General features: G+C 51.4%; 1 protein-coding gene across 1 annotated transcript; it reads right to left on the bottom strand.

Annotated features, from left to right (window-relative positions):
* Positions 1-3633: 3633 nt before the first annotated feature.
* NAPSA (napsin A aspartic peptidase) lies at positions 3634-12774 on the bottom strand. The gene is made up of 9 exons (XM_041745199.1): positions 12456-12774; positions 8951-9092; positions 8739-8862; positions 8425-8543; positions 7860-8059; positions 6332-6454; positions 5876-6020; positions 4144-4242; positions 3634-3937 (listed from the first exon to the last, which is right to left on the bottom strand). Exons 1-9 carry the CDS (start codon positions 12530-12532, stop codon positions 3698-3700), a joined length of 1269 nt encoding a protein of 422 aa, XP_041601133.1. The 5' UTR covers positions 12533-12774; the 3' UTR covers positions 3634-3697.
* Between the last annotated feature and the right edge of the window lie 313 nt (positions 12775-13087).

Below are 13087 nucleotides of genomic sequence, written 5' to 3'. Positions count from 1 at the left end.
CTGAACGAGGGGCGGGAGCTGGAAATGAAGAGTAGAGAGTACTTTCACGCGAATGGCACTAGGCTGGCCTGAAAGGAGGAAGAAAGATGGAGACCCAGTGAGAAAGAGGGGACATAAGCGAGGCCTGGGAACCCGAGAGTGTCTGGCTAGGACTAAGAAAGAGGGCGAAGTGAGGAAGGGGAGGGACCGGGGCTGCCAGCTTGGCCTAGTTAGACAGGGCTGGGCCGGGAGAATGATCGTCAGAATGGAGAAGGTGGGTGGGGTCTACGAAGGGTAGAAAACCTCTTGGAAGTCGCTGTGGGAAGGCGAGACTAAGGGAGGAGCGGGGTTCTAAGAGGCTTGGAAGCAGCCAGGCTAGGCGGGAGTGGGGCAGGGTTCAGAGTAGAGAAGGAGTAATGGGGACGCTACGGGGAAGGTGATACCTGCAGGGTACAAAGCTACTGGGCTGGTTGAAAGAATGGGACTTGGAATGGGGAGTCTTGGGGCTCAGAGAACCGGGGAGAGTCATAAGAGTCAGCGGGGCTTTAGATAGAGATACAAGAACTTTCAACTGGTGATGACAAAGGGACCAAGTCTACAAAACAGCAGACTGCAGACTGGAGAACCAGAGGATGGATGAGGACCGGTGAAGAGGGAGCCCTAAGGGCTGCGGAGGGGAGAAACCTAAGAGCAGGGAAGCCTTAGACTAGGGTGAGGAAATAGGGCGGGGCCAATGAGAAATGGGGAGGAGCTAGCTGGCCGATCGTCCCGGAGGGAGAGGAGATACGGAGAGCTGGGCGGGGCTAGCCGAGGGGCGTGTCCGGCCCCGCCCCCCCGGCTGGCCGGCCGCCGAGTAGCAAGGAGCAGGCGCTGGGGCGGGGCCAGCGGCTGCTGCCGGGGCTGCGGCGGGAGGAGGCGGTGCCTGCGGAAGCGAAGGGGGAGGGTCAGGGGCTGCAGGCTTCCTCCCGCTGTACCGTCCCTGGCCCGCCGCCTCCCTCTGCAGGTGCGGCGGCTGGTTCGTATCGCCTACCCACTCACCCTCGCTCTCGTTTCTGCGTCTCTCGATGTCTTTCTCTCCCCTTTCTCTGAGTTATTTGTCCCCTCGTCTCTGTCCTCGCCACTCTGGGACTCTGGCCCATTGTTCTCTGAATCTGCCCCCCCTCCCTTGAGTCTTTGCCGCCTTCGAAGGCTCAGTCTCTCTTCTCCCCCAACTGTGTCTCCTTCCCCCCACCCCCAGTCTCTCCTGATCTCTGTACCTTTTTTTCAGGAATTTGCCTCTCTCTAGGTCTCTGTCCCTCCTCGTTGTGTCTCTGTCCTTCATGCCGGAGCCCCCGCCAGCCTGTCCCCTCTCTGGATCTCTGTCCCTCCAGCCCTCTGTCCCTCTTCGTGTCTCTATCCTCAACTCCCCTCTCCCAGTCTGTACCCTCCACCCCGTCCCTGCTCATTAATTTGCGTTTCTGTCCTCCTTGCTCTTGTTCACTGATAACGTCCCTCCCGGTGTCTTCTTCCCCTCCTCTGTAAAGTGCCTTTTCTCCTTCTGATCTTTCTCTTTCTCTGTCGCCTTATGCGGGTCTCTATCCCTGCTCCCCGTGTCTCTTTCACCCCCTCTGAGTCTTCATCCCCACTTCCTTGGGACTTTGTCCCGCCGTCCTTTGGTTTCTGACCCCCCCCCATCACCCCCTTTAACCCCCATCCTGGCCAGGACTCGAGGCTGCGTCACTGCGGAGAGAGTTGCAGAAGTGGGGCCTGTCCTGCAGACCAGGGAGGTAGTTTCCCTCACTCCCCAGACCCTGGGCTCCCCCACTGCCCGCAATTCACTATCCTTAATCCAGTATCCTTGGGCAGCCCTCAAGCCCCCAGTGGGATCCAGGAAGGCAGAGAAAAGACATCGGAGCTTCTTACTCCTCTCTGCCCTGAATTCTGGTGTATCCCCAAGCAGAAGCAGTGAATCTTGAGGTGAGGGACTGGGCTTAGGTTGAGGCTTGGGTTGAGTTAGGTTTCTGAGCAAGTTGGGAGTGGGGGTGGTGGCTGGAACAGAGGTTGAGTAGGCACTGAGGGGTGGGAGTAGGGGCTAGAGTTAGGACCTAAATCAGCCACCCTCACTTATATCCTCTCCCCTCCCCCCAACTCTACTTTTCTCTTCTGCTTTTGACAGCAGCCAGGCACGGGATCAAGTTACCAAATCAGCATTTTTTTGCAGAGGTCAGAAGGTGTGGGAGAAGGTGGGAGGGAGGGGGAGGGGACTGCCATAGGGGAGAATATGGGATAAAACTCCAGATTAGAGACCGTGTGAGCAAGGAGGAAGATCCCCGGCAAGGAATAACAGAATAGTCCAGACTCCATCAGGCCCTGGGAAAACTGAATGCCATCCCTCCTTCATGGCCCTCCCCAGACCCTACCAGGATATGTGGGTGTTTTGTGAGCCTCGATTCTGTACCCATGGGGTAGGCTTCTGGAGGCATAATGTGGGCTCCGGTTATGGGGTACCCAGCCCTGCCAACAGACGAGGGAAGTGGACTCAATTTTTGGCGATAAGACACCAGTAGGGTGTAAGCCAATGTCTGTCCTCGTCTTTAGACCTTTCCCACCCTTCCTCCTTCCCAATCTATCCTTTCTCTGGTCCTCCAAGGCGCAAAATTACTGAAAACTCCAAACTCCTACCTCCGTCATCCGCGGCGCCCTCTCCTAACCCTCCTCCCCCATTCTCCAAGGCGCTGGAATTGGGAAAGGGTCTTCCGCTTCCCGATTTCTAGGACCCCAGCCTTGTGCGTCCGCTCCCATTCCCATCAGATTCCCTAAATCTAGGAAAGAGAGTCTCCCGAACACTAAAGCTGGAAATATGGAGACTCTCTACCTAGGATCCATGTTCCCCTAGACCCCTCTAAGAATCTTGGCCCCCAAAGCTCGTTATTAAGGAAGAATCTCTCCGCTGAGATTTTTGAGTCCCCATCTCCCGGGTCTCCCGCCTCCAAAACTGGGATTTGGGCCGTCTTACCGCCCCCGGACCCTGTGCCTTCTCCCCCTCCCCCGTACTCACCCCAAGTCGAGGCGGGGCGGGGATGGGGGAATCCGGGGCTGGCGTTGGGGGAGGGGTGACCCAGCCCCGGCAGCTCAGGGCAGCAAGAGGCTGTGGAGGGGGGGAATGACATCATCGCCGGAGGAGGGACAGCACAGCTCCCCCCAACCCGGGGGCTTCAAGCCCCGCCTTTATGGCGGACCCAGGGGTCTCCGAATCCCAAAGGGAGAGAGAAAGGAGATGAAGTCTGCGGGAATCATATTCCATCCCCTTAAAACAAGGGTTGAAAAGCCCTTTACGATTTAGCCACCACCCCCCACTGCCACCTGTCGCTGCCGTCGCGACCTGTCGCCTCCCACGCATGTTGTGGCTGCGCCCGCCCCCGGCAACAGGAGAACGCGGCCTGGCATACAAGGTCCATGATGCTCCGCGATACCGAGCTCCTTTTTCTATGGGCGGCATAGGCGAAGGGCTTCATGGGATTCATAGTACAAGACCCTCGCACCGCTGTGAGCCCTGCCCTGGAGAAAAGGAGTGATACCTTTCTCCTTCCTTCCTCAACTTCAGATTGTTGAACACTAATTTATCTCTCCAAAAATAGTGTATTAAAAAAAAAAAAAAAAGGAACCCAGGTAGGGTCAATGTAAATAACGGATTTTTACTGAGTAGCTGGGCCTCGGCTACTACTCGGTGCGCATGCGCCTAGCCAGGGCGCCAGCCGGAGAACTGCGCCTGAGCGGATCCACCCCCTTGTGGTCCGGCTGGTAGAGGGCTGGCGCGCGCCAACCCCACTCGGGCACCGCCTGTTAGGTTTCCGCGGTCGAAGACTGCAACGTGGGCCCCCAAGAAGACATCGCCGAGAATCCAGAGGGGCCCTGTAGGCGGAGGTATGTCCAGGGCCTGGAAGCCAGACAAGCAGAGGCGGACACCACCCCGAGCAATCTGCAAGGCGACAAGACAGGCCGCTCAGTGCGTGTCACGCGCACGGAACCCTCTTCCCTGGGAGCTAGAGCTTTGCCCTGCCCACTATTCCGGGCACCAGAAGTGTTTCTGGGGGCCTCTGCTCCGGCCTCGTGATGTCTCATTCCCAGCTCCATCCTCTCAAATCCCATCTTATTGTATCACTCTGACTTGTGACGGCCACCTACCTGGATGACATAGTCCTGGGCCGTGAGGTTAAACCAGACCCCCCCAAGGAGGAAGGAGATTGGAGGGAGCGTTGGGATTTCTGAGCACTGGATGAGGTACTGAAGAAGAAGAGGAACAAGTGGAATTAGGTACTCAGGGACTTGTATGGTCAAGCTCTGCTGCCTTCTCTGGCCTTACCGGCTCTTCTGCCCTCATGTAATTATTGCTACTTCCTTTAGGCACCCTTTTGATCAAACCTTTTACTCCATCTACCTGTAGATCAAAAACTGGTAGCCCAGTGAGGCTCACTGAGCCCATGGTGTATCTAAGTTGTCTTAACACTGTGTCAAAAATGTGTTGAAAATTATTTACCAACTGTACACCACGGTGGTACAGACTCCAAGTGATATCCTTGGAGTCTGCTGCTGTGCAACCTTAGACGAATTGCTGAACCTCTCTGTGCCCCGTTTCCAATTTGCAGGTGTAGTTGATGGTAATACTTCACAGAGATGTTGTGTAAGAAATAAATGAGTTTGGAAGACTGCCCGACACATAGTGTCATTATTCACAAATCATGAGGTTTCAAATAATGTTTTCAGCTTTCTCCCAACAAAGCATAAGATCTGATTTTGCCTACATGGAAACATGGCTGGAACTGAGTGGCTGGGAGCTGCCCTTTTTAGATTGATGGGGCACCTGCTTTCTAGTTTGCCTCCAATCCCACCACTCCCAACTACCTAAGAATACAATATTAGGCTACTGTAAATGACTACCAGGAAGTTTATCTTCCTTAAAAACCACTACTAATTGCCTTGTTGGGAAGGCAAGGAATGGTGAGAAGTTAATTTCCAGTGTACATCTCTCTTGAGAGATAACAGCATCACAGTATTATTCTAAGTACCTTAAGTGGGTTAATTGATTCAATCCTCACAACATACCTAAGAGGTGAGTTTTAGTGACCCTACTTCAGAGGTCAGGAAACTGAGGCCAAGGAACATTAAGTGACTTGTCTGAGACAGCATAGCTGTTAAGTGGCAGAGCTGGATCCCAACCAGGGTAACCGAGCCACTATGATCTACCTGGTTCCCTTGGCTCATTACAAGTCCACGCTTTAGGCATTTGGCTCAGAATCCCCACAAACTGCATTTTCTCTACCCTCTTAGAAGTATCAAAGAACACAGCCACAGAAATTCTGACCTGGAAGGACCCTCCCCCCACCCAGGAGCTGCAGGGCCTCGTAGATGTGAGTGAGCAGCTTTTATGTTGCTCTGTGGCCCCCTCCATGCTTGAAACTCTTTGCATGGCTTCTCTGAGCCTCCTTCACTTCCCAGGGGCTCCTCCCCTGCCTCTGGCTGCTCCTGCCCTGTCTCCACATCTACTCTACATGGATGTTCCCCAAGGCTGCTCCTGCAACCTCTTCTCCCATGGCAGAAGGGCTGTCTGAGGGCTGATGGCCCCTAAATATTCCTGAGCTTCCTCCACACCTTCCCAGACACCCCCAGGCTCCTTAGGCTTCTCACTCCCATCCAGCCCTGAATAAACATGCATCGCCATCTCCTCCTGTCCACAATCATGCAGCCGATGTCTAGGAGGTGTCCTTGCTGCCTCCCACTACCCCCCCCCCAGCCTGTCACTTATGATGGGCAGTGCCTTTTGCCCTGGGATACCTCTTAAGCACCTATTTCCACCCTCGGGCCCTAACATGGTGCCTAGTGTTTGCCATCAAAACTCCACCAGACACTGGGTCCTCACCTCCCCCAACAGCAAGGAGAATCCTCCAATGGCTGCATTCAGGGCCTGGATCTCTTCAGTGGGTCCTGTGATGAGGGATGTACCTGTGTCCAGGATGGCAGCACAGCCCTGGGCACAAAGAATCAGCCCAGTGCCCACCTTCACACTGTGAGGGGGCAAGGGGTAGACATTGAAGCCAGTGTCCTAGGAGTCTAGGCCCTCAGCCGTCCTTCCCTCAAATACTGGAGCCCTAGCCCTGTGCCTTCCTCCCTCAGACCCAGGAGTGAGGACCCTCAGCCCCTCCTCCCTTAGGCCCAGGAGTCTGGGCCCCCAGCTCCTTCTCCCTCAGACCCAGGAATCCAGGCCCTCAGCCCCTCCTCTCTCAGACCCAGGAGTCCGGGCCTCCAGCTCCTCCCAGGATACTGGAAATCAGGCTCTAGCCCATTCCTCCCAGACCTAGGTGGCCAGGTCCCTCACCGCTCCATGTGGATCTGCCAGTAGGCAGGGACCGTGACTGGCAAGAAAGTGAGGGGTGGGATATAGTGAGCTGGATCGGAGCCACCCAGGACCAGCTCTCCTCCATCCACTGCTTCAGGATCCCTGCAGAAGCAAAGTGCTTTCAGTGTCATGGGTATCTGCCTTGCCAGCCCCAGAAGGGGCCAAGGAAGGGAATTCCTGCCAATGCAAGGTCTCCAGGTTCTAGATGGGGTAAGTGGGATGCAGGCAGGGTCTGATGTTGGGACTGGAAGCAAAGCAAGAATTGAAGAGAAATAGGACCGTTCTTGATGATGATCAGGACCGTAGGGTGCTGGGTGGGGGCTTATGAAGTGAGGGTGGGACCTCTAGGTTTGGCTGTGGAAGGTGGAACTCTTGGGGTGGAATTTAAGTGGAGCGTCGGAGTTTGTGAATTGACTCTGGCCGGTGTGACTTGGGTAGAAGTGCAGTGGCTTCCTGGGTGCGTGGTGAGACTTTCTGAATTGTAACTCTCACAGTTCAGAGGTGGTAGACTTCCTAGTTGGTTGAGAGGGGCAGGAGGGAGGGCGGTGATTTCTGGAAGCGTAGGAAGAGAGGATCTACCCAGCGGTAGATGGGGCTTCCTGAGTGGGTTGGACATCCGGGTAACTGAATAGGCATAGGATTTTACGCCTGGGGGGGATGGGCCTCCAGAAGAAAGGTGGGGACTTCCTGGGTGGTGGGTGGGGCTTTCTGAGCATGTGGTTGAGCTTCCTAACAGGTAGGTGGGACTTCTTGGGTTAAAATGGGTAACTTCTGAGGCACCTGGGTGGCTCAATTGGTTAAGCATCTGCCTTCAGCTCAGATCGTGATCCTGGGGTCCTGGGATCGAGCCCTACGTCAGGCTCAGGGAGAGTCAGCTTCTCCATCTCCCTGCCTTCTTCTTGTGCTTTCTCTCGATCTCTCCCCACTCTCTCTCAAATAAATAAATAAAATATTTTTAAAAAATTAAATGTATAACTTCTGACTTCTGGAATGTATTCTTAAATGGCATTTGGACTTTATGGTGAAGAGGAGATTCCTAAGTTGAGTAGGTAGGGCATGAAGTTTCCTGGTTTGGGTTTGAAACATGGAGCATTTGAAATGATAGTGAGAGGGACTCCTGGTGGCTCAGTGGTTGAGCATCTGCCTTTGGCTCAGGGCATGATCCCAGGGTCCTGGGATTGAGTTCCACGTTGGGCTGCCTGCAGGAAGCCTGCTTCTCCCTCTGCCTGTGTCTTTGCCTCTCTCTCCGTGTCTCATGAATATATATATATATATATATATATATATATATATATATATATATATATAAAAGAAATGGTGGTGTGTCTTCAGAAGGTCTTAAGTTTGCTTGGTGAGTGGGGCTTTTGAACAAGTGTTACTTATATTGGGTAGGTGACTTGGTGAGTGGAGGATGAGACTTCCTTTATTGGGTAAGGGACTTTCTGAAAATAGACAACCCTACTTCTGGGGGCTAGGACTCATAGGAAGGTAGACCCTTCCCCTTTACCTGTTGAGATAGAAGGAGAAGACAGGCTTATCCAGTAGCCCCTGGTCCACCAGTAAATCCAGCGGGGGCTGAACTCCTCCCACAGCCAGAATGGGGAAACCGAGGCCCAGTATTCCATCGAAGTGGGCTAAAGTGAAGACCAGGCTGGGCTCCCACAGCGCCTCTCCAAAAATCACTGATGCACTCTTAACTCCTCCAATCTAAGGATAGATTCACATGGGCAAATTACTTCTTGGAAGACATAACCCTGAGATCTTCCAAACCAAGGCATGAATCTGGAGACATCTGAAAACAACTCCGACTTTCTAGAAAGCTTTGCTTCCCCACTTAGGAAGCCCACTCCTTTAACCAGAAAGCCACCCCCCCACTTCAGAAGCCCCACCCCCCACTTCAGAAGCTTCATCCTTGCACACTGCATGTGCAAGTCACTTCATTTGCCTAGGTAGCTCCACCTCCTAAACCACTTCCCTAAGCCAGATCATATTAGTCTGGCTAATATTAGATCATATTAGAAACATTAGGGTTCTCCCAGGCTCAAGTCTTCCTGGGGTCAATGGTCACGCACAGTCAGCTTGTCCTCACTCAGGATGCCATCTAGCCTCCCAGTTCCATATTGAATGGCAAACTTGGTCCCATTGGGTTGGAATGAGCTGGAGGCTTTGGAGTTGTAGCGGTGGTGGAACCCTAGGACAGAAGATCAGGGAAGTGTCACTGGGGAAAGGGAATCTCCCCAACACCTCCTGCCTTGGTGAACTTGTCACCTGTGAGGGCATGTCAGAAGAGAATAGTGCCTCAGATATCCTTGGCAAGCCAAGAACCAGCCTCCTCCCCTTCTCCCATTACCCCTCTTCAGCCTTATTCTCCCCCATGAAAGCTCACAGCAGGGCAGACTGAAGAAGTGGCATCTTATGGATGGGACCCAGAGATTGGAGGAGCCAGTGTCAAAGATGACAGAGAAGTTTTGCGGGGGTGTTCCCAGTCCAATTTCCCCATAATACTGGACCTGATGGCAAAACGGGAGAGAAGGAAAATGAAGAGCTTGACTTCTTAAGCGCGTAGAAGGGGAGGGACTCTCTGGGACTGTGACTCACATTCATGTAGTTAGAGAGAGGTACAAAGACAGGCTTGTCCCCAGAGGATGGGACCCCCAAACTGGGGGGCACTGTTGGCTTCCCCCATCCCCTCAGTGAGTTCAGGGTCTTGAGTCCAGGGTAGACTCGGCGGAGAGGGATCCTGTAGGAGAAAATACTGACAGTTAGGAAACTACTCTTCCTGGAGACCGTGTATAACAGAATTTCCCAAATAGGATGTAATGACAAAGCAAATGTCTCTATGGCCCTACAGTAACTGTCATTACCAGAAACCCTACAATAACAGCCTCCCAGGAAAACTAACCAAACATATCAAACCATGGTGACAAATTTCCCCCAAAGACTCTACAAGAGTGAGCCATCCCAAACAGACCTTCCCCAAAATCTTTCAATAAGAGACTTCCAATTAAAATAAGTCATTCTCAGGAAACGGATATTCACAAAGGTTTTCAAAGACCCTAAACATAAAACTAGCCTTTGTAAAGATCCTGGCATGCTTCACATCATGATGCTGAAGACTATTTTCCTCACTATTTGTGGGGGAGGAGAGTACAAGCATCAAATCCCAATTTCACTCTTCACACTAAAGTACATTCTAGATAATCAAAGACCTAAGGTGAAATGTAATATCATAATATTGCAAGAGCACTAGGACGAAGTAAAATGTTTCAGTAACTCTGGCTTTTCAAAGCATGATAAGAAGATCAGAAATCACTGGGGAGCCGGACACCTGGATGGCTCAGCAGTTGAACGCCTGCCTTTGGGCCAGGGTGTGATCCTAGAGTCCCAGGATCAAGTCCCACATCGGGCTCCCTGCATGGAACGTGCTTCTCTCTCTGCTTATGTCTCTGCCTCTCTCTCTCTGTGTCTCTCATGAATAAATAAATAAAATCTTTAAAAAGAAAGAAAAAAATCACTGGGGAGAATGTTGATGAATGGGACTCCAAAATTTTATTTATTTTTTTAAAGATTATTTATTTATTCACGAGAGACACACACAGAGAGAGGCAGAGACACAGGCAGAGAGAGAAGCAGGCTCCATGCAGGGAGCTCGACATGGGACTTGATCCCTCGTCTCCAGGATCACGCTCTGGGCTGAAGGCGGCACTAAACCGCTGAGCCACCCGAGCTGCCCGGAACTCTAAAATTTTAAACCTTTGTACTTCCTTCCCCCAACACACAAAGCTGTTTAAAAAAAAAAGTTTTTAAAAATCAAGGGGAAATAATTACAAGTTATATGTCAAATAGTTAATATCTCTAATATGCAAAGAGTTCTTATAAACAAATAAGAATAAGATAAACCACCCAGCATTGGGAGACAATTCTCCATGCTTCTCTCACATTTTCACAGAGGGACTGACTACCTTTGCCAAAGATTTCTTTTAATGAACAGCCTTGGGAGAGACAGTGTCTCCCTCTGGGGCAAAAAGCAAACAGGTTTATAATCCATTATAAAAGGTTCAGGGTCCCTAGGGTTCCTCTCCTGTATTGCACCTCACTGCATGTGCAAGTCAAAACCAGCCCTCTTCATTTCACCCTGTGGGTACTGGGGCTCAGAGAACTGATGACCTGGCTACTACTGTTGCCAGGAGTAATAACCTGTCCTTGTCTCTGACCTAGGGGTCTTATGCCTTCTATGAGCAGCCATGAAACTGTGGCAAGCTAACTTCACAGTTCTTGACATTTGGTAGGAAAATAGGCAAAGGACATAAACTGGTAATTTGCAAAAGAAATCAAACCAATTTCTAAACAATTAACATCTTTTTATGTTAGATATTGAACCCCAATTGTCATCAAAGGAATATAAATGACAAGAATCAGAAACCTTTTTTGAACCTGCAAATTGGCAAAGAACTAAGAATACTCACTGTTGGCTAGAAGCTTAGATTGATATAAAACTCTCTGGAGGAGGATTAGGCAAATATATATCGTAGGGTTTTAAATTGTACACACCTCTTAACCCAACTTAATTTCAGGGAATTCCATCTACAGGAGATCACTGGACAAGTGCACAAATATGTTTATGAAGATTTATCTAATTTTGAAAACTGGAGATGGGGCACCTGGGTGGCTCAGTGGTTGAGCATCTGCCTTTGGCTCAGGTCATGATTCTGGAGTCCTGGGATGAGTCCCACATCGGGCTCCCTGCAGGGAGCCTGCTTCTCCCTCTGCCTTTGTCTCTGCCTCTCTCTCTCTCTGTCTCATGAATAAATAAATAAAATCTTAACAAAAAAAAGAAAACTGGAGATCAACTAGGTAGGACTTGGCTCTGTGATGGAACATGCATAGAATGGAGTCCATTCAATCACTAGAAAAGAGAAAGGAGATCTTTATGCCAGTGGTTCTCAAACTAGCAGGAAGAGGAATCACCTAGAGCAATGGGCAAAGTTTTTTGTAAAAGCTTTGCCTGCTGTTTGTCTCTGTTGAAACTGCTCAACTCTTACTAGTATAGCACAAAGGCAGTCCTAGACAACATGTCTGGGTTTTGTCAAACTCCATTTGCAAAACAAAGACAAAAGCAAAACAAAAAAACAGGTGGCAGGATGAATTTGGCTGTGGAGCTTGGTGTTTGCCAACTCCTGACCTAGAGTTGAAATTCAGAGCTTGTAGTTTCTGATTGACTAGGTCTGAGGTAGAGCCTGAGAATTTGCATTTCTAACAGGTTCCTGGGTCATGTGGATGCTGTTGGTTCTGAAATAACTCAGAGAACCACTGCCCTTTGCCCTGGCTTGGGAAATGGTTGTGATTTATTAGGTTCAAAAAGCAGCTTAGCAAACATCCTGTGCAGTAATATTTTTGTACCTTCTTATTGTCATTCCTGAGAGCCCTGCTCCCTCCCTCACATCTTTGCCACACACTCCCCTGCCCCCGTTGCCATGACCAATCTTTGAGAGGCTCAAGAATGTCAAGTGGAGAAAATGTTTCCTGGAAGAGGACCCTCCTTCTCCCCATCAAGAGTTCCAGGAGATGGGAGAACAGAGGAGAGGAAGTGAGAGGTGGGGGAGAGCATCAGGCCAGGGGAGTGGGGAGGTCACTGGGGCCCCCAAAACTGGACTTCCTGAGACCTAACCAATTTGGAAGATGTGAATCTGGAGGAGTCACAGCTCTGAGTCTCCAAGATCTTGTTGGGCTAGGGGTGTGGGGAGTTGTATGTCTGGAGACCGCAGGACCAGTTCATCAGAGCTCAGGGTGGCATCTGGAGGGTGCTCCCAAAAACTTGTCAGGAGAGGGGAGAGAATGGGGAGTCCCCCAGTTGAAGGTCTCAGAGTTGGAAGACCTCGGACTGAAAGGGTTTCCCTAAGGTTTCGCTCTTAGGTCATATGGGGTAGAAGCCCCGCGGGGATGAGAGCCCCTGTTTGGAGATCTGCAAACCCAAGAGATAGGAGTCATGGGTCTTGGGGTGCCAGGTTTAGGAGCCAGTGAACTGGATCTGGGGGTCCCAGACTTAAATGGCGAGAAGGGAGAGTCTGTCCTGGATTTGGGGTGGTGATAGGGTCCCCAGTACCGGATCAGCGAGGCCCGGGCAGGCTCCACGATCAGCGGCAGTGGCAGCAGCGGCAGCAGCAGCGCTAGCGGCAACATCTTTAGGGACCCGATGTAGACGCTTCGGTTCTTTCCCCAGAGACTCCACCCTGTGCACCGCCCACCTCCGGGGTCCGGAGGCGAGGTGACCAAGAAGTGAAGTCTCTTAGCCGGTGAGGGAGGACGGAGTGGAGGGAGGGTGCGGTCAGAAAGCGGCAGGTGTTTTTGGAGGGATCTGTGGAGTAGTTTTGTCGGGTCGCCAGAAGGGTCAGCTGGTGTCGTGGGCTCGCCTCCATCGCAACTCCAAGTGGCGGGAGAGGGGAGGTCTCCTGCGGCTCCACCCCCACCCCCCCTCAATCCTTCAGGTACTATCGCTTTTATTTGTGACTTTCATTTCACTTCACTTTTCTGAGACTCATTAACCACAAGAGTTTTCTTGGGCAAGCGAAGAGATGGGCGGGCTTTGTGAAGAAGAAGGATCTGGAGGGAAGGGGAAGAGGGTTAGACTAGAGGCGCTCTGTCTCATAAATGGGACCCCCGACTCTTAAGAGGTTTATTTGGAAAATTCTGAAACACACACCAATAAAAGTAGCCCATAGCCCCATCGCCATCGAA

Source organism: Vulpes lagopus, chromosome 2 (assembly GCF_018345385.1).
Source record: "Vulpes lagopus strain Blue_001 chromosome 2, ASM1834538v1, whole genome shotgun sequence".
Classification (NCBI taxonomy): Eukaryota; Metazoa; Chordata; class Mammalia; order Carnivora; family Canidae; genus Vulpes; species Vulpes lagopus.
Note: the sequence above shows the minus strand (reverse complement) of the source record. Positions and strands in the feature narration are given on the sequence as shown.

What these genes read in the sequence shown, in the direction of transcription:
- NAPSA (XM_041745199.1), bottom strand. Translation starts at nt 12,532, where the DNA reads ATGTTGCCGCTAGCGCTGCTGCTGCCGCTGCTGCCACTGCCGCTGATC. An exon ending in GCCCGGGCCTCGCTGATCCG is followed by an intron (nt 9,093 to 12,455) that starts GTACTGGGGACC and finishes TTTCTCCTACAG; the next exon opens with GATCCCTCTCCGCCGAGTCT. An exon ending in TCTCCTTGCTGTTGGGGGAG is followed by an intron (nt 4,243 to 5,875) that starts GTGAGGACCCAG and finishes CTTCTTCTTCAG; the next exon opens with TACCTCATCCAGTGCTCAGA.